Here is a 20,831-nt window from a genome sequence, read left to right as displayed (position 1 = left end):
GGAAACCATCCACAGTATTTTTGGAAAGCACTACACGCGAGGCGACATCGCACATAACACGCTTTTGCTTTACATCACCACTTCCCTAGCCCTCCTATAAAATTTTGCAACCCCATAAAACGTTATTTAATTTGATTTCATGGTTTTGTTTGTTCTGATTTAACCTTTTTAATTCTAAATATATATTCCCTCCAATTCTTATTATAAAACATTTTCAATCATTTTACATGTCTTAAAAAGAGATAATTTTTTTTCTTGATATCATAAAAAGTTATATATAATTTTATTTTTATACTATTAATTTTAAATAATAATACAATTATGTTAAATATTTTTATGTTAATCAATAAGGATAAAATTAAAAAAAAAATTTAATAATTACAATGTGTCTTATATTTTAAATTAAAAATTATTTTTAAAAAGTGCCTTATAAATAAAATTGGGAAAAATATGTGCTTAACAAGCTGGAAGATTAAAGATGGGTAAACCATGAATCCTGAAGGAAGAGGTTTTCTGAATCTGAGCCTTGAAATTTTTTTTATCTCCAGTCAAAAATACGTGTTGCTTGATATCGAAGGATCAATGACGACGAGTGCTCGTTGAAAAGGAACAGAATCAGACTTATAGTCTTCCCCCACTTCCAAAGGTGAGTGACGGGGGAAAAAGCCCAAGACCCACGTTTGCCCCCGACCCAAGATTTGCTTTCTTCCTTTCATTCTTTTCTTTTCTTTTTTGGGTGAAATTTAAGCGAAATTCAGGACATCATTACATGGTGTGGACTTTCCTTATGATCCTCCATGTCTTTGCTAAAAACATTCGTCATTGGGAGTTGGCTTGCGATGGAGGAAACACAGTGGATCGTTAAATTGAATTCTATTATTTAAATTTGATAGTTTTTAAAAATACAGATTAATTTGTATCACTAACATTTAATTTGAAAGATTTAAATTTGCAATGTATAGGCAGTGGAGGGAAAACACAGCGAAGAGAAACCAAATCTTCATCATTGACCCATACATAAGTAGATCCGTGACTTGGTAGTTTCCACTTTCCTTCTCCTCCCTAGAATGTCAAGATACAAAGGTCTTCTTTTCTGTTAGAACTAGTAAAATGCCATGCGATGCACAGGTCTTTTTTTGAAAAAAAAAAAAAACTTATAATAGACACCTTTTTATATCATCCTATAAATACCTGGGCTATATAATTACTGTCTTTAATATTAAATATGCATATTAAGGTTAAGAAAATGAATAGTAAAAATAAATGTATATGGTGCAAATGAATACGATGAGAAGCAGGTTAACTATCAAATTATCGAAAACTTTCTTATAAACAACATTAGAAGTTCTATCTATGGATTAATCACCTTTATCAAGAACTAATATTTTTAAACCCTCCTTACTTTAAATACAAGAAATAGCAAAATATAACTGGTCATGAATGAAAGTAGGACGAGGTGGGTACAAATTGACGTGGAACGGGCTCTAACCCTGGCTTTTATTAATGATTGTTAAAAAGGCCAACATAATGAGAAATAGCTTCCTTATAGTAAATAGTAACATGGAATCAAATAGACACATAGCGGTATACATACTTCTGTCCTTACAGTTGACCTAGACATTATTGAGTCTCAATAACATGTTTTCCAATTCATAAAACTATGAGACATGTACATTTGTATAGCCCCATAAACTTATTACTATTCTGCATTAAAATAATTGAGGCAATAACTTTCAGCCTTGTTTCATGATTTGGAAGGTTTGTCATTATAATTAAATTTAGAAAGTTTATAGAATATAAGTCATTAGGTAAATCCATATCCCAATCATCTTTCACAGTATTATAAGAACTCAAGTATACAACTTTCTCTTCAAGAAGAAGAGACAACATATACTTATTTATGTCTTCACCCACAACAAATGTTAGGGCTAAGATAGCCTTATCTTTAAAATATAAGAATTATAGACATTGTTAAGAAAATTCAGGATATATGCTTATCACCATGGATTCTCCTAATAGTTAGATCACGCAAATAAATATAAAATGCAGCTATAATCCTATCATGTCTTTTGGTCACACACTTGAAAATAGTCGAGAAAACATAGCATGAAGAACACTGATAAATGAATTTAAGAAGACATTTAATTAAAACACAACATAAACAAACTACGCATCATGCATGTTTATTTTTTCATCGTCACGTGTTTCACCATTTTCGATATAAGTTTATCATCACTACCATCCAAAGCAAATGCCAAACGACACAAATTCTTCACCTCAATTGAGTTGTTGATTGCATGATCACGTACATTGTCATATTGTGGAAAAATCACCACCACCTGTTTAGTCTTGAACATGTTTTTGAGCTATTGACTTTTAAAAAAGTGCCACCACCCATATTATCAACGTCTAATTATACATGTGAAACATTACATCCCAAATATAACTAAAGGCTTATAAAAAGAAGGATAGATAAATGTAAAATAGTACAAGCACCGGCCAAGGTGCATAGACAAAATAAACTCGTTAATTCTATAGATGTTAATTAAAGTTGAAAGTGTGAAATGAAATAGATAGACCCATACCATTTATTTATAATTGGTAAAATATCTATGCGAGAGGAAACTTTGAATTAATACTATCAATAATACGAATAACTAAATATTGAAATTTTAAGTTGGGGAAAATGATTATAAAATCTCTTAAATTATGTAAATGACATTTTGCTCCCTCAAAATGTCATAATTTTCTTGAAGTCCTAAGGGCTTTTTTTGTCATTAAGAAATTAACATAAATGATCAAATTGCCTTTAATTCAAACTTGCAAATTGTTATTGAGTTCTTGTAATTTTAAGAAAAAAGGTTGTGAATCTTTGAACAAAACTTGTGAATGGTAATTGATATTCGAATTAAGAGCAATGTGGTTATTTACATTAATTCCTTAATGACAAAAAAATCTGTAAAAATTTCAAGAGAATTATGACATTTTGAGGGATTAAAATATTATTTATATAATTTAAAGAGATTTTATTATCACTTTTCCTTTAAGTTATTGCATTTAAAAATTGGAACTTAAAACTAAAGCCTTTTTATTATTGATTACCTTATGTTGACAATTCAAAATGGTTGAGTATATTGATTGATATTATTAACTTATCTTATTCAAATTATAGTATTTCAAAATTTTCAAATACTTCTAAAGGATTGATTAATTTTGGAAAATTCATTTTTTCCAAAGATACAAAACTTTAAGAATTTTTCACATATTTAATAGGCCATTTTTTTCCACTGTTAACTTATCTCGAATCAATGTTTGAATTTCAAATCACAATATTTACTAATTGAATAAAATTATCAATTAACAAAAATTATCATTAAATTAATGAATGTATTGTTTGATCAGCTAATATAAAAAACACTATTTAAACATATAATATAAATAATAATATTAAATTGATATACTATATGATTAGAATTATTGTTGTTAATTTCTTGTTTTGATACCTCAAAATATATGTACTTGTGGTTGCACCTCTTCTTTCTATGTTAATTCGGTGACAAACTCTAGCTGTAAAAAAAAAAATATAGCAAGTACGGGTAAAATTGCAAACTTATTGTACTATCATGAGCGTAATAGCCTACTTATAGGTCTAACTATTATACGATGATGATGATTGTCACCCTTTTTTTTATATATTTTTGTCTTTTTACTACATAATATAATCCATATTGTATTTTATCAATCCACATAGTCAATTTTTAAATGATTTTTCTTTTTGACTTTTAACTGTTAAATAAACCCCATGTTCAGTCTCGTCCATTCATGAAAGTAATAAAAATAAGGGAAAATTACATCCAAGTCTTAGACAATAAAATTAATTATCAGAAGGTCCATTAATAACTAAGTTAAGTCTATTGTATTGTCAATGGCCTTAGTTCAGTTGTTAATGAATCTTATGATAATTAATTTTTTTATGCAGAGCTTCAACATAATTCTCTCTAAAATTAACCCCTATTCATTTACTTAATACTAGGGAAAAAAGTACGCAGTGATTTTCCCTCAAATTAGCTTCGCTTATGGATAACACATGAGGTTATGAATTTAGTTAGATAAATTATTATTATTCTGATATTTCATATATTATAAATTGTCACAAGTTATTTTCTTTTATGTAGATCTATACATGTAAGTAGGAAATTTTAAATACTACTCTAATTCTTAATTCTTATATGAATTTATGCAATTAGTTTTAACACAGTAGATTTAAAAATATCATTTTTTCAACATGCTTTCAAAATGAAATGCATGGAATTAGATTTAATATAAGAATACTTGATTTTAAATGTTTTATTTATAATTATTTTTATTTTATTATTTTTATTGACTATTTAATTTAGGATAACACATTTACCACATATTTTATTTATTGACTATTAAAATATTATTAACACATCTCTCTCTTCACAAGTTTATGAAAACTCACTGTTCTAACAATTTTGGGTTGAATAAAATAGTAGCTAATATATCATTTAATCATAATTAGGATAATATTTATACAAAAAAATTCAAATTAAAATTAAAAATTTTATCTAATCATTATTTATTAACTGCTCTAGCTTAAAATTTAAACCTAAAGCCTTTTTAATATTAAGTACATTATGTTGAAAATCTAAAATAACTGAATATGTTGTCCAAAATGATTATTAACATATTCTACTTAAATTATCTCATAAAAAAAATATCCTACTCAAATTACAGTGTTATCTAAATTTTAAATACTTTTAGAAGATATGATTAATTAGGCAAAATCATTTTACCAATGATACATGACTGTGATAATGTTTTGCACCATTAACTTATCTCGATTAAATATTTAAATTTTAAATTTAAATATTTACTAATCTTAAACCTGACATGAATAATAATTATATTTTTGAAGATAATTAGAAATTTAAATATATTATATAAAAATTAAATCGAAACCAACCCAACATACTAGATTATACTATTTAAAGATTTTTCAAAAAAATAATTAAATTTAAAAATAGCATACTATTAATGTTGAAACCACATAATCATATTATAGAAATAAAAAATTCAAAATCTTAAAAAATTGTAATTGATTACCTAATATATTTAGATTTTAATCTTAATATTAATATTTGTAACATCTTAATCAATTATAGTTATGTAAAATAATATTTTAGATTGATATAGGATGATATTATTATTGTTTTAGATGATTACAATAAAATCAAAACAAATTACCTAGGGTAATTTTTTTAATTAATCACATAATCCTCAATCCAATTTAAAGGCAATCACTAAAAAGGAACCCTAAAAAATAAAATTGAGGAAGAATATCAAATCCAACTCTGTCTCATTTCCTCTAATTAAAAAATATTGCCATTTAAATAGAAAATGTTATTTACATTATTTACATATCTTTCAAAATTAAAAATTAGAAACTATGTATCTTTTAGTTACTCTATATATATATATATTAATATTTAAAATATCATCTTGAACTAATCTAAAAATTAATAAATAAACTGTCTTTTAAAGAAGAAAATTGCAAAGAGGCATTCAAAACATTGGAGAAGTTACTTTGGCTTGAAATTCACCTTTGCCTCATTTCATAAATAACTAAAAATACTGTCATTCAATAATGTGGATGTTTCAATTAACACTCATGAGGTTGGGTATCTGTTACCTAGTTTACCTTCAAATTAGTCATTAGGTATGATCGAGATTAGCTTCATTTGTTATATAAATGACAACATTAATCCAGTGGCCTGAGATTCTACTTCTCAAGTAGCGACTTCAATTGCAATAAAATTGTCAATATTCTTGCCTTTCTTGTCGCAACAAATGGTCAAAGTTTCCTCTAAAGTGATTATGTGCTTTTTCTTATGCTTTTCACTTTCTCCTTCCTCTTTGTTCAGCTAATTACACGAGCATCCTTGCTTGATGGAGCATTTTTTGTCCTTCAAGTGGAGTTAATTTTGGGTGAGTCTCAATCTAAAGATTAATTGTCATTCAACTATGACATATTTTGGTAATAGAAAATTAGTAGCTATATATTAGCTTGTTGGGATTGAGATGCAAACTTATATTACAATGAAATATTATTACCATTCATGTGAACTACAATATCTCAATGGGCTTAGACATTATTCCAAAAAAAAAAATATAGATAGCCAAGAAAAATACAAAATTCAAGCCAGCTAAGATTTGATACAAACCATAATGACAGTTAAAAATAGAGTTAGATTATTTACCTATTTAGAAAATTCATCTTTAGGCTCCTTTCATGTATGCCAATTAGAGATAATTACTAAAGAAAAGTTATAGCAAAATCGAGACTAAAATTTGGAGGCAAGGAAAAATATTGTGTAATTGTCAATTGTAGCGGCGTCAGCTTTATAATCACTGCGTAGTGTGTGGATGTTGGAGTTAGATGCTTGTGTATAGGTGTGGTATGCTAAACAAATTTACTTGAAAAATTGGAGAAACTAAGAAAAATTTATAGCAATGAAGAATAATCAATGAACAAATAGATAGTCTTATGAATCGCAAAAATTTGATTACCCTATAAAAAGGAGCATGAATTATACATGAATTAGTTGAAACTGAAAATATGGAATGAAATCGTAACCAAACATATTTATTTATAATCGATATAATATATGCATTAGAGGAAATTTGAATTTAAATCGATAATATAATATAATCAATAGTTATCATAAATAATTATCATGAGTAATTTTAAATTCAAAATTCAAAACAGAATCAAGCTTTGAAATTAAAGTACCATTTATTTGGAAATTTGAATCATATTTAGCATAAATAATTATTTTGAGAAATTTTAAATTTTAGTATTTAGTAATATTTTATCCCATAACTAAAAACTATATATTTGAATTTTGAATAGATATATATACACTTTGTTATATGATTGAAATTTTGCAAAATCACCCAAGATATGTAAATAATTTTTTATTCAAATTTATTATATGATTGATTACATGAACCTTAATTTTTGGAAAATATTTAGGATGCATCAAAATTTTCAAAAATCATGAGGACAGACAGAAAATTTTAAACACATATTTTTTTTGCTAAATTTTAAATACATAAGTATTAATTTTAATTCAAATATGATCAGATTTGGATTTGAAATAGATAAAGTTTTTTTTTTAATACATCTAAAAAATAATAATTCATCCTACACCTAACTCCAAACTTAAATAATATATTTTATATACATTAAAAAAATAATAAATCATCTCAAACCTAACTCCAAACCTGATTCGGGAGTACAGAATTGTAAGAAATACATCCTGAAGCAAAGAATTACAGTAAACTTAAAATTAGACACGTGACATTCTCTTATAACATTTAACTTTACTTTTATATATATAATAATTTGGGGAGGTACATATATATATATATATATATATAGATCCATAAGCCCCATGCCTGATATTTAGATTCACAAACCCCATGCCTGATATTTCGATTCAAGATATGATATCGAATCAAATATTGAAATACATACATACATACATACATATATATATATATATATATATCAGTTACATATATCAGTTACATACTTTTTATTTAATCTAGATTTAGTCAACACAGACAGGACTTCCTCTCACTTTTTTCATCAACTCACACTTAATTCTCGACGGCTATTTGATTTGGTGAAACATTTTTATGAACCACGCATCCTATTTTAATTTCCAATAATCCTCGTCCTCCTATTATTTTATAATTTTTTGTGTAATTATCAAGCCTTCCCCTCATGTCATATTCGTTATGACTTAATAGTTATGAGCACTGGGAGAGAAGCAAAGTAGCAAACCAAACAGTTTCGGAAAAATTACACTGAACGAATGCGATTAGATGGGAGCGCTGCGCGGATTGCAATATTTGCAACATTTTATCCATTACTTTTCAAAAGCTTCTTCTTCTTCTTTTTTAAACTAGGTGGCCCTTTGAGTTGCATAAAATTTAATAATTAAACAGGATTGTCTAAAATATTGTGAAAAGTAGAAAAGTGAAATTTGTTATAAATATTAATTGCATACTAATATATTAATTTCCTTCTTTATTAAAATGAATCATTTGCCATTAAAATTATGGAACGGTTGCCATTATAAATTTTCAACACACTGTAATTAAACATCTGAGCCAAGCGTCACAGTATAGAAACAAGATTTTTTTTTTTCCCCGGAAATGGTGGCCGACCTTCTTTTTGCTCAACAATATCATTTTCTCATTTGCCCCTAACATATCCATAGAATTGGAACTCATGACCTTATCCTGGTATCAATTGTTTAATTAGCTGGGATTGATGAAATATTTTATCCTTTGGTTCTATTTATACAGGGTAGAGAAAGAAATTTAATTTTAATTCTATTTATAGGCATTTCATTATTTTCAATATTTATCATTACCTTCCTACTCTTATTAAACGTTAAAAATAATTTTTTTTGGTCCTTACAAGGTAGAAGTGGAAACTTATCAAATTTAAAACAAGATTAATAAGATTTAACATTTTCCTTAATTTTGGTAAAATGTGCGGACAATGACTTATAAATAAGGCAACATCATTTATCATTGTATAAAAACGGTTAATTGTTTCGTCAGATTATAATCTTGTAGAGCAAGCTTCGACGCCCCAATTCAAATACAAAGAGAGCTGATTGACTAGGTACGCTACTAATCTTGTATATGCCTGGCTTATCGATACCGTCCAGTCTATGCTCTACTACTATACATACCTATCTGCTTATATATGTGTACGAAGGTTTGGCATGTGACCAGGAGCTTTTTCTGAAAGCATTGGACAGAATATAGCGGTGCAATTCCTGCCCTTAACTTTGTTCGTAGAGAGAAGTGCGAATTGCAGGCTAAGGCTGTGTTTAAATTTAGCGTATCATCAGTTCTGAATATAATATAGATCACGCACGTGTGTCTGGTAATTCTCTGAAGACATGAAAAGTGTCATGGTGAATAAAACAAGAAATACAGCAAACTAAAGGGGAGGAAGCAGAATTTGAATAAGCCATGCATTATTCATCAGAATATCAGATTGCGCATATATAAGGTCCAGTACAGTATGTATATAAACTTTTCTTCTCACCTCGATAACTGTTGGTATGTTAAATGTCGTATGAGAATATTCAGGTGAATAAGCATGTATGTATATAAACTTTTCTTCTGACCCCCATAACTGGTATGTGATATGTCATATGAGAATATTCAGGATTTTAAAAAGCAATCCTGATTCCTCTATAGTCCCACGACACTCGCAAGATGGATGAGAATTAAGGACTTGCTCTTCACATTTTCTCTTCTCAAGTGAGTCTTCCGGCTATGTTGTCAGATCTATGGCGAACGATGCCAATTTTCTTCCCACCTGATCTTCCCTTGTTTATAACATCCCTAAGTCTTCTCCCTTTTCTCTCTTTCTTCTCAGACTCCTGCCAAAGGGGTCGCGCATTTAACAGAGCGAATTATTTCATGGAACACAATCGACCTTATATGTTATAGTTGACAATACCTTTTTGGGGTTGGTGATTTCCTTCCTCGATGGCTTGCTCTTGCCCACCAATATTGGATCGTCATTACCTACGCAGAGAGCAGCAAAACCATTAGATGACAGCCTTAATTTTCAACCTTGATCAAAAACCTGGGATCATGATATATTCGTTCACCCATGTTGTCGGTGGTTTCGGCCATGTCAGGGTCATCGTGGGAGTGTTCTATATCACTGGAAGATCCGGAGTGGACGCAATATTCCCTGAAACTGGGGGACGCAGCGCCGGAGAAGGCATCATCCCTCTCAATCTCAACGGTGGGTGGAAGAACGTTAACGGACGGAGGCTTTGCGGGGCCATGTTGCTTGGCCTCTTTGACTCCGACCTCGTCATGGTCGGCCGGCATGAAGCGGAAGGAGAAAACGGCGTCGTTGTTGAGGGGCGAAGGAGAGGCTTTGGGAGGCTCCTCGACGTTGATGGGTCGGGCGACTTTGTAGTGGAAGGGGTTGTTGGGATGGTGCTCAGGACCCAAACTGAAGCGCCACAACCCATGACAGAACGGAGGAGATCGATAACGGAGGTGGTGGTATGGTGTTGGGGAGAGAGGGTGATGAGTTGCGTGCATTTTTGTAAAGACAAACACAAATGAGGGATGCAACGAGGGTTACGGAATTTAATCATGCCAATGGCTTCTGCTAAGCTTATAACCTCTCTGTTTAGTTTTTTTTTTTGGGGGAAAAACTATGTTTATAAAAAGAAGTCAATATATTAAGTAATTCATAATTTTTGAATGGATATTTCCACACATACATAAATGCTGGTTAAAAAAAAAAAAGTACATGCATCCACGCATATATACATATACTTAATTATACACACAGATGTGTATGTGTGTGTGAATTACTTAATACACACACATACATATATCCATATACACACGTGTGTGTACACATAATATATATTCCTTCTCGTCTTATTTATATAATACAGCAAAAGAGATTTTTTAATCATACTTATAAGGTATATTATTAACTTTTCATTGTAAGTTTCCCCTTTCATCAGATCAAATATTAGTAAGAAAAATATGCTATTAATATCTACCTATATGTGTGTGTTTAATATTAATGGAGATGGAATTAAAAACAACTTATTAATTTTTACTGAGAGTTGTTGAATTTTAATTTTTTTTTTAGTTTCCTCTTCTATAGCTAATCAATGTGATGTGTATATTATAAAAGTCCATTTGTACATGAGAGAAAATGGATTTCAAAATAGTTTCCTTTCGTTCGTTCAAAAAAAAAAAAAAAAAGTTTTCCCTTCGGACCTGAGAATTTCAAAATAGTTTCATGTAACTTATTTGTATTGTCGCGCGCCTCACAAGTCAAGTGATGCGCCACCGAACATTGTTTGTTGGGCCTCACAAGTCAAAACATTTAACGCTTTGTGTTTTGAGGGTAGCTGTAAGGCTTGTAAAACATTTTTTAAAATAAAAAAAACTTATATACTTATCATTATATATTTAAAAAATTTATTTTTAATTAAATTAAGATATATATATTTATTAAATATTATTTATTTCATAATAAATTTTTATTAATAACATATTAAAATTTATATATCTTAATTTAATTTAATAAAAGCATGTTAAATATATAAAAGTAAGTATATAAGTATTGTCCTTTTTAAATTTTATATTTAATGTCAACATCAAATTATCAATATTAATTATCACCTTTATGTTTTGGTTAAAAAAAAAATTATCACCTTTATGTCATTTCTATGCCAGACACATACAGATAAAAGACTAGTTAAAATTAGCGAATAACTTTAAAATTATCTTACGTTTTAGAAGTACCCTTAATTAAATATAATAAATTTTAACATAATATTACTTATTTTTTTAATCTCCCTCTCTACTATAATTACTCAATAACATCCATATAAAAATAATACAAGAATTTTTAATTTCTCAATGAAATTTGTAAAATAAATTATAAATTAAAACATCAAAAATAGCTCCTCATTTGGAATAAACTCTGGAAATTGAATAGTCCCCAGAAATGTAAGTATTTTCGCTTGGTTACTGCTTCACAATAAGCTTTTGACAAAAGAAGCTAGAAAAGATCGAGACATGAGTGGTTCCACTTCTTGTGCCTGGTGTCATCACGTGGAGGGAGATAGTATCCATGTTTTAGGCGACTGAGGAAATAAAAGCTGTGTGGATTTCTATCATCAAGCCGAGTCTTCTCACAATATTTTTTATTTGTAATTTGTGGGAATTGTACCGTTTAAACGTGACTGCAAATGTGGGGCGGGTTGAAGGATATTGGAAGGAGCCACGTGTTGTTTTTTGCTAGCTCATTTAGAAGCATAAGAATGACAAAATATTTGAAAATAACGTTACTTGCACCCTGCATCTCTTTTCTAAGAGCCAAGGGCATGTTAGTAATCATAATGATGCACGTATAAGTAGAGGTGGAAAACAGCCGGCCAATCCATGTGAGCTTGAGCTTCTAAGAGCTTGGCCTTCAAGCTCAATTTTTTAAAAATTATTTAATTTTTAAAATTTAATTTTTATTCAAACAGCTCAGGGTTTGCATACAAATCTTTTATTATTATTATTATTTATTTTTTAGATTCTTTAAAAGTTAAAATTTTCAACTATAATATTTTATATATTTTAAAATACAAATTATAAATAAATAATAGAAAATTAAATTTTAAAGTATAAATATATATTTTAAAGTTTAAATTCAATTTAAAAAATAAAAATATTTTATTTTTTTAGAGTTAAAATAAAAAAGAGCTATCCAAGCCTGTTTTTTCAAGGCCTATTATGGTTGATTTTCAAAGCCCGATTCTCTAAAAAATATTATTCTTTTTAAGTCTAAACTCATTTAAAAATGAGTTTAAATGAGTAACCCATCAAGCTCAATTCTTATTCTCAACTCTACAGGTAAGTTTGAAAAGAATAAATATTCAATTTGGCATGTTGTGAAGGACGTGGGAGATCCTCCATTAGTACATGAAGGTTAGATCAGTGTTTGTATTGATGGAGCCTATTCATCTTAATTATAATACAGGTTGTGGGGGTATCATCCACGACAATCATCAATCTCTTTTAGAAGCTTTTAAGCTTGAACTATCTGAAAGAATCCTCTTGTGGCTAAACTTTGGACTTGTTTTATTACTCTTATAAGAGCTTGGGATGGTGGTCTCGTTACGGGCCCTTACTCTTATTATGTCTCTTAGCAATTTTCACGCTCACTAGGAGTTGATCTCTTAATGCCAAAGTATGTTTCGTCAGGAATGAACTCTTGATCTCGGATACGTTTGCAGGAGGATGATTTTGAAGCCCATCTCATTAGCATCGCTTGTTGGGTTGGCCTTCATTTCCTACCTCTGGAGGATGCTTACTGCTTTCTTGCTAGTGCTGTAGGGTAGTAACGTCTATTTTTGGCCCAAAAAAAAAATCAAAAATAGCTTATAAATAAGTAGGGAGGTAGCATTTAAAAAGAAATTCCATTTTTCAAAGAGCTGAATGGAAGATATATGCTTTTGCTTGCATGGATTTGCAAGTGATGAGAACTGTGTGCTCATCAAGATCAGGGCCTCCATTTTGATCCAAATTGATCTCTATTATTTATTTAAATTAATTTTTAAATATTTGTAATATTACATTTATTAATATAAAAAATAAAAAAATTTAATGAATCTGTTCATTATTAATATGGATAATATAGATTTAATCTAACATTTCAATTTAACATTAAATTTTTTTATAATTTTATAATTTGACTATCCAAATAGACTCTGAACAGTCTAAATATAATCTAAATGACTTAATTTAATATTAAAAAAATTATAAATTTTACAAACTAACCATTTAAATATACTCTAAATAGTCTAAATTTAATATTAAAATTTTTTATATTTTTTATTTTAATAAATATAATATTAAAAATATTTAAATATTAATTTAAAAAAACAGCAAATATCATTTTAGGCTAAAATGAAGGGCCAAGAGCATTTAGGCTAAAATGAAGGGCCAGGATATTGTGATGAGCACTGAGTGCAGATGCTGCTTGCATGAGCTGAGTTGAACATAATCCACGACCGTTTAATTATTTTCTTTTAATTTCTTTTGTTTTTATTCAAAGTATTTTAATAAGGGCAAAATTGTAAAGATGAGCATTGAAAATTGGCACGTACTCTATAAATGTGATTAAATTTTTTCTTTCTTTCTCTACCTTATAAATAAAATTAGAAGAGTATATCCTATAAGGCTATAACTATTATGACAATTTCAGCATTTTATTGTTTCCTTACATTAGTAGTAATTATTTTTTAGATTCAGTATAATCATGCAATATCTAAAACCCATGTAACTCTCCGATCATGGATATGCATGATGATAGCTTGATACTGAATATTATACTATTTTTGTTCTCTATTATAATTATAATTTATCTTCACGAGATGGTTTAGCATATTGTTTCCCTTATATTTCGCTGCTCATTAAATTTTTTCAATCGTTTCTTATAGCTTAATTAGTAATTACTTTTGATTCAAAATAATTTAGTATAAATATCTCTAATTCGGGAATTCAATCTATAATATTGACAGGATCTAATTCTTAAAGCATAATTAACTAACCGAGAGCCTTTGACCTGGTTTATATGGCAAGTTACGCCAAGATAACGAGCACAACGACTCTTAAATTAGCCCTTTCACATAAGCATGCACACGTATAAACATGTCAATTATAATGATATTATTTTTCTTTTTCACTGGCAAATCTTTATCTGACAAACCAAATATTATCAATGTTTTTTTTTTTTTGGTGTTTTCAAAGATATTCTCACATTTGGCGTTCATGATGTTAATTTTTTAAGGAATCTGACCGTCATATAAAAAATTATTCTCTTTCAAGTAACGCTCTTCATACATCTTCAAAAATCAAATTTTGAAAAAAATATTTAAAGGGTTTAGTCCGCTACCACTTTTGCTACATCCATTTGTTAATATTATCAATCATAGGAGAATGAAAAGGAGGAATATTATCAACCTCATCCTCCCATTTTTACCAAAGGATAATAGTTGAAGTACCCAACATTTCTCGCTAAATAATTCAACCCTTTAACCCTAAATTATAACGCAACCAAATTGAATCGTTGTTCTCGTGACATGAATGTTAATTACCAAAATAATGGTGGCTCTTGATAAAAAACTGTTTGCTAGCTTGCCATCTCTGTTCAAAACCTTCAGCTATCTCTGAAGCTAGCCATCAAAAGAGGCGTTGGCTATGGTGGAGCTAGCAGATAGCAATGATTTTAGGACGAGGGCAGCGGAATAAGGCGGCAGCGATATATATGGGGAAAAAGTGATTGATACAGTAACAGTAAAAGTTGGTGAAATTTAGTAATACTGTACGTAGCATCAGTAGAGTAAAGAGGGAAACATAATAGAATTCTATACAATGCAGTGATCATAGCTGAATAGCTGGTGTCTCAACAATTTCACCTTTTTTTTTCCCTGCTAAGAACAAGTTCACATAATTTTCTCACGCTTCTCTTCACCAGTTCAAGGTAGCATACATAGTACTATGCATGTACGTTTGATCAAATCTGGCGATGAATTATTTCTCTGAATTCTGCGTGCTGACTTCTAAAAGCTTCATTCCACTTCTTCTGTATTCTATATCTTGCAGATTTCGGTACCAAATCTTCGAGAACAGTTAATACAGAAGCTATTCTATGTAAATAGGGCTCCCCCACTCACCCTTGAGATTTACTGCATCAGCAGTTCCTACTCCATTCTGTTTCTAGCTAGTTTCTGTGCAATTTATAGAAAAAAGCGTCTGAATCATAAGAAGATAGTGACAGTACAAAGATTGATGGAGTTGAATGAATTTGTGGTGTTTACGTTTGGAGAGCAGCAAGGTCAAGTAATTTTGGACAGGGAGTAGGGGAAAAAAATGCAAGCAGTTCTATGTCAGTGGATGAACAATACGAAACATTGCTTTTATGGAGCTAAATTCTAAAAGCACGTGTGCTGCACGATGAAAAGAAAAAACCTACTATCTTCAGCAATACAAGGGATTTGGATTCTACTAGGATTTGAATTCGATAATTGTAGTTAATACAGTCACTGAATACATTTAACATTTAAATTATTAAAATTTAAATCAACGATTTTAAATTTATACTTTACTTAAAATTAATAAATAAGTAACTTTATCTAAATAGTTGATCTGAATTTTAAAAATTTATACCTCACTTAAAATTAATAAATGAGTGACTTTATCTGAACAATTGATCTGAATTTTAAAATTTAAAATTCAAATTAACTATTCACATAAAGTCACTCATTTATTAATCTTAAGTGTAGTATAAATTTATAATCGTTGATTTGAATTTTAATGATTTAGATGCTATATACACTCAGTGTTTGTATTAACTATGGTCATTGAATCCAAATCTTAATACGAGACAATTGTGTCCGCCAAAATCTCAACGTTTCCAGCTGCTACGAACTATGATTAACTTCTAAAACTCTAGTGTATTAGTCTCTATAACAAAGGTTAACTTTTGCCTTCTCCAACTAAAAAAGCTACTGAAAATATAGTGATACGTCATCAATTTATGGTTAATCATAGTGTAATTAGTGTCAACAGGCATTAACGATTTAGTGTTCATGTTATGATAATCTAATTATTGCATCGATAGGTGTACAAAATAAGGCAGAAATAAAGCAAGGACGACGAACAAAATCTGAGTAGGAGGAAGTAAAAATCACCACCACCATCATCACAGCGTCCCAATAGCTCCAATTTAGCAGATGTATGTGTGTGTGTGGGGTCTATGAATAGGTTTCCTTGTGTTCTTCATTCATAATAATGGTCGGCCCTTAAAGTCTGCAACGTACGACGCTACTCAATGTCCACTACATGCTGCCTTGCAAGTGTGATGATGTGATCCACAATAACACAAATTCTACAACCACCTTCAAAACTCTTTTCTCCACTTATTGCTTCAATGCTCAACGTAGTAGTGTTTCATAATTTCCTACGTGCGTATGCCTAAAGCGATCCACGTTGTTCATGAATTTGAAATCTCTGGTACAAGGACAAAGAAACGAAAAGTTAAGATACAAGATCGGCTATATAGGAATTCTCTAATACTGAAGTTTTATGTCGGAAGCTCTTTTTCTCCATTCACCACGCAGCCATTATATTTGAATTTGAGAAGGCATCATGATGAAAGACGTGAGAGTTGTCTAAAACCAAGTGTGCTGAAATGTATTTCACTGTACTCCTTATGGCTTTATATCCATGTATATATTTATGTAAAAAGAAATAATAATTAATATCAGGACATATATAATAACTTGTGATTCATGGAGTGAAGACAGCTCGTAATTCGATCGTGGGAAAATGATAAAGACTTGTATAGAAATTCATGAAGATGATTAAAATAGAGCGTGTATTATTTTGTTTCTTTTTTATCTGAAAATGTATTATTTTTTTTCAATAATAAAAATTTCCGATAACTTGTCCATGTCCATCATGAAGGACTCTAGACTATAGTTACGTATGGTTGACAAGTTTTTTTTCTTGAAACACGATCCTTCTTTTGAAACAAGTGCTCGTTATCGTTATCACAATGAATTTATAAAGACTGCTTGGGATATTCATACTAATAAATTGATTTTATTTTAGTTTTATCACAATAAATCCTTAGTTCGATAAATAAGATCAAATTAGCAATCATTGTTTAGCCACTTCACTTTCACTGATAAAGTCATGTTTGAATTATATATTTGCCCTGTTGAAAACGCAAACCTCCAATTGCGTAGCTGTATGTGAATTTGATTGGATTATTCTTAGCTGGACCAACAAAAATGGCCGATTTCTCTCATATACTGCCTACCTAAATATGCAAGAAATTAATTAATTTCAGTAGATTGACTAAATCAAAACAGAGGGGGATTTTCCAAATTTTTTTATAGATACAAACACTTGCTAATTCGTTACCAAGTACGTACCAACCATAAAATGAAATAAAATTAATATATCCTCATCCTCCGGCACCACTAATAAGGCAATGGGATCTAATTACAAGATGCTGATGCATGCGTGCGTGTCTGGATTTTGCTTACTCTTAAAATTCCTATTTCTCATTGTGTATGTATATTTTTAAGCAGGTTACAGTATAAATGTTTGTCAATGATTTTCTTCTTCGGTTATCTTAATCTATACCATGCACCGGCTAAATGATTTTCCTTCAGTGTCGGCATTATTGCCAAAAGGAATCTTTTTATGTCAACAGCCACAAAGAAGCAATAAACAACATTTCATTTAGTGTGCGTCTTGCTTGCTTCCTCCCCCAACTTAACCGACGCTTAGTTTTTTTTTTTTTTTTTTCTGGTATTTAATTTGTTCCTTGTTCGCTTCACTAACACCAGATCAATTTAAAATTCAAACGCATTAATCACTTCGAATATTTAGATTCACCATTAAATCAAGAATATTTGATGGTCGGGTCTGATGGAAATAAAAACGATACTGTTCTTGTCTGTTACAAAAATAACATTAGAATTATTATTTTTTTAATTTCTTCTCTGAAGCATCTCTTTTTATTTTATCATCAATTACACCAGAAAGGGACTTTTTTACTTTGGAGTTTCGATGTGTAACGAAATCATTCATGAACGGAGTATTGAGTTCTTGAACTAAGACAGATTCTTTCAACCCCATGTGTGTTGTTGTCATGTAGGTTCTATGCTCTTTACCCATATGGTATCTCGGGTTATCTTTCAACAAGATCATGATTAGATCCTTCACAGCCTCTTTTCTGCTTTCTTTGGATGCCTCCCCTTTGTATGTTTCTCTGGGTCATTATTTTATACTTTGGATCATCTATTTGTCTTTTAAAAAACCATTTGGCTTTTGATAATAATAGAAGTCCACACTGTGATTAGCAATATCAGGCAGGCACTATACATAATACTATCAGATTAATGACGCTTTTTATTTATTCATCATCAGTCTGTTCTCTCTCTCACTACAATGATTCCCAACATGATAATTATTAATGAGGATTAGGAATGCTAAAACAAACTGATCAGTTTCTTTGAGCCCACTGATTAAACATAACCCCACCCATCCACGCCATTCTCATTTAACTCTAGCATATGTAACAGTCGGGGAAAATAAAAAGAGAAACAGGTTTTCAGGGATCTAGATGCTTTTCCTTCTCCGTTTCTTACAGAATTTCAGCAAAGTTAACTGATACCACCGCTTGGACTAATCTAGCTAGTTAGAAGCGATGGTGTCACTGCCTTCACTGACACTCGGGGACGGCGGCGGCGGCGGGGCTTCGTCAGAACCATGATCGTCAGCGGTGAAATCAATGAAGCTGGGTTCGACCCCCTCAAGCTTCTGAACTTTTTTGATATTGGACTGCTTCGCAGACCTTTTTCTCTTGGGCTTCTTCTCCTTCTGAAAAACCCGATACACAGCCCACTTTGTCCACGGCATCTACATTTGGCGTCAAAACACAAATCAAATATCAAATACTGATAAATAAGACAAGATAGGGAAAAATTCGGGGCACTACATTATTCTGTCTCAATGAACAATCACTGTTCTATTGTTTACCTTGGATGGGTGACCGATAATTGGAGGGCCGGCGAGGCGCAGCTCATGCATGACCCATTGTGTTTGGGCCTCGCCGGAACCGTCGCCTCCGCAGAAAACCAGGGTTCTCCTCGTCCCGACCACATAGTTGGTAGCAGAAGAAACAATTAATTTCTCTTTGCCAGTGGGCTTCCAGAAGCCAGTGCCCTCAGCAATCACGATGATTCCTCCATAGAAAATGTCCTTCATCTCGCTGAAAAAATACCCCTTTTCAACAGAATCTGCTTCTCCCACGCCTACAGTCCGCCCAAACAAAAATCAGACATCAATACATCGTTTCGATGGGATTTAATTAACACGCCGTGATCGAACAACACAAGTATGTTTCAGCAGACAAGGAAATTTTGAATCTTTGAGAGACATTGAGGGAACAGAGTGAACACAGCTGCAAAGAAGAAGAAGAAGAAGCGAGAAAACGATGAGTATATTTGACAAACCTGGAAGCTTCCAGGGATCGGTCTGAAACACGTCGAGAACAGGAATCACTGCGGCAGGTAATGGCAGGCCAAAGGCCAACTTCCTGAGATAGTGGACGATAAGCTCCTCATCAGTCGGGCAGAACCTGTAGCCGATAGGCAGTTTAATGCCTCCAGTGATGACAAAGCTGGGAAGAATCTCCATCTCGGAGAATCTCACACACAACACACGAGATAGAGAGAAAGAGAGAGAGGAGGGGGTGTCTCAATCTCAAATCTGGGATTGGGATGGTGAGATTGGTTCAGGGGAGACTCATTATAAGGAGAAGGCACACAGAAAAGAAGGGCAGAAAGAGAAGGAAAAGAGCGCAAAATAGGGAACGCTCGCGATGTGGCCGGGCCTGGGGCTGTGATGGGCGAGGGATGACGAGGCAAAGTTTAATTTATACAGGCAGGGTAGAGTGTGTGAGCAAGGAAGAAATCCGAAACATTAACTCTCCTCATAATTATGACTCCAAAGAGTTCTTGACTTTTTAACTATTGCTTTTCTCTGACGGTCCTGGGGAGCCTTTTCTCAAGCGTGTACGGGACATGTAGAGTGTGTATACTGGAACATTATATCTTGCCTGCCTTTGGTCAAAGATGAATCCGCCCCCTTTTTTTAAAGCTTTTTGCATATACAGTGATCCTCATGTTTGGAAATCTTGTTCTGCTCAGATCCCTTTCTTTAGTGATTACCTACCCTCTCTTCAATTTCCGATTTCCTTCCTCTTTCTCATTTGGGTTTCTTTTTTCACTTGCGTGTGTTCAATAGGTGGCGTCCTATGTATATGTGACCAATCAATATAATTAATGTTGTTTCCATTTATAGTGGATTTTTTTACACTATTTTTTGAGGCAGACTATCCAGATAATTGAAAACTTAATAAGCAAGGCTTTCAATAAATCTAGCAATTTAATAGCCTGATTTGTGCCCAGTGAGTCAACATGTATATAAATAAGATTTAAAACTCTTCCCAGAAAATGCAATTTTTATATATTTTGATTTGTTTCTTACCCAAATCTTCTTCTATTTTATATAATTCAAATTTAAAAAAAATATTACTATTGAAATTCAAACTTAAAAGTCAAGAAATGATTTTAAAAATAAAATAAGTTTTT

At 31.0% G+C, this 20,831-nt stretch overlaps 2 protein-coding genes across 2 annotated transcripts; both read right to left on the bottom strand.

Moving 5' to 3' along the window:
• Positions 1 to 9,066: 9,066 nt before the first annotated feature.
• Positions 9,067 to 10,179, bottom strand: LOC129298333 (uncharacterized). Its single transcript, XM_054936732.1, has 3 exons — positions 9,732 to 10,179; positions 9,578 to 9,645; positions 9,067 to 9,497 (listed from the first exon to the last, which is right to left on the bottom strand). Exons 1-3 carry the CDS (start codon positions 10,177 to 10,179, stop codon positions 9,372 to 9,374), a joined length of 642 nt encoding a protein of 213 aa, XP_054792707.1. The 3' UTR covers positions 9,067 to 9,371.
• Positions 10,180 to 18,555: 8,376 nt separating this feature from the next.
• On the bottom strand, positions 18,556 to 20,141 carry LOC129298335 (NAC domain-containing protein 83-like). The gene is made up of 3 exons (XM_054936738.1): positions 19,692 to 20,141; positions 19,216 to 19,490; positions 18,556 to 19,095 (listed from the first exon to the last, which is right to left on the bottom strand). The coding sequence occupies exons 1-3, from the start codon at positions 19,873 to 19,875 to the stop codon at positions 18,871 to 18,873; spliced, it is 684 nt and encodes a 227-aa protein (XP_054792713.1). The 5' UTR covers positions 19,876 to 20,141; the 3' UTR covers positions 18,556 to 18,870.
• Between the last annotated feature and the right edge of the window lie 690 nt (positions 20,142 to 20,831).

The sequence above is a fragment of the Prosopis cineraria genome, unplaced genomic scaffold, assembly GCF_029017545.1.
Source record: "Prosopis cineraria cultivar Desert tree isolate PC_DT_omini unplaced genomic scaffold, ASM2901754v1 PC777, whole genome shotgun sequence".
NCBI lineage: Eukaryota > Viridiplantae > Streptophyta > Magnoliopsida > Fabales > Fabaceae > Prosopis > Prosopis cineraria.
Note: the sequence above shows the minus strand (reverse complement) of the source record. Positions and strands in the feature narration are given on the sequence as shown.

Bases quoted from the DNA above. Each gene is read 5' to 3' on its own strand.
- LOC129298333 (XM_054936732.1), bottom strand. From the start codon at position 10,179: ATGCACGCAACTCATCACCCTCTCTCCCCAACACCATACCACCACCTC. The intron at 9,646-9,731 runs GTGAACGAATAT...CTCTCTGCGTAG, and splicing joins CGAAACCACCGACAACATGG to GTAATGACGATCCAATATTG. The intron at 9,498-9,577 runs GTATTGTCAACT...CCCCTTTGGCAG, and splicing joins AAATCACCAACCCCAAAAAG to GAGTCTGAGAAGAAAGAGAG.
- LOC129298335 (XM_054936738.1), bottom strand. From the start codon at position 19,875: ATGGAGATTCTTCCCAGCTTTGTCATCACTGGAGGCATTAAACTGCCT. The intron at 19,491-19,691 runs GTTTGTCAAATA...GGCGGACTGTAG, and splicing joins CGATCCCTGGAAGCTTCCAG to GCGTGGGAGAAGCAGATTCT. The intron at 19,096-19,215 runs GTAAACAATAGA...CGCCAAATGTAG, and splicing joins TTATCGGTCACCCATCCAAG to ATGCCGTGGACAAAGTGGGC.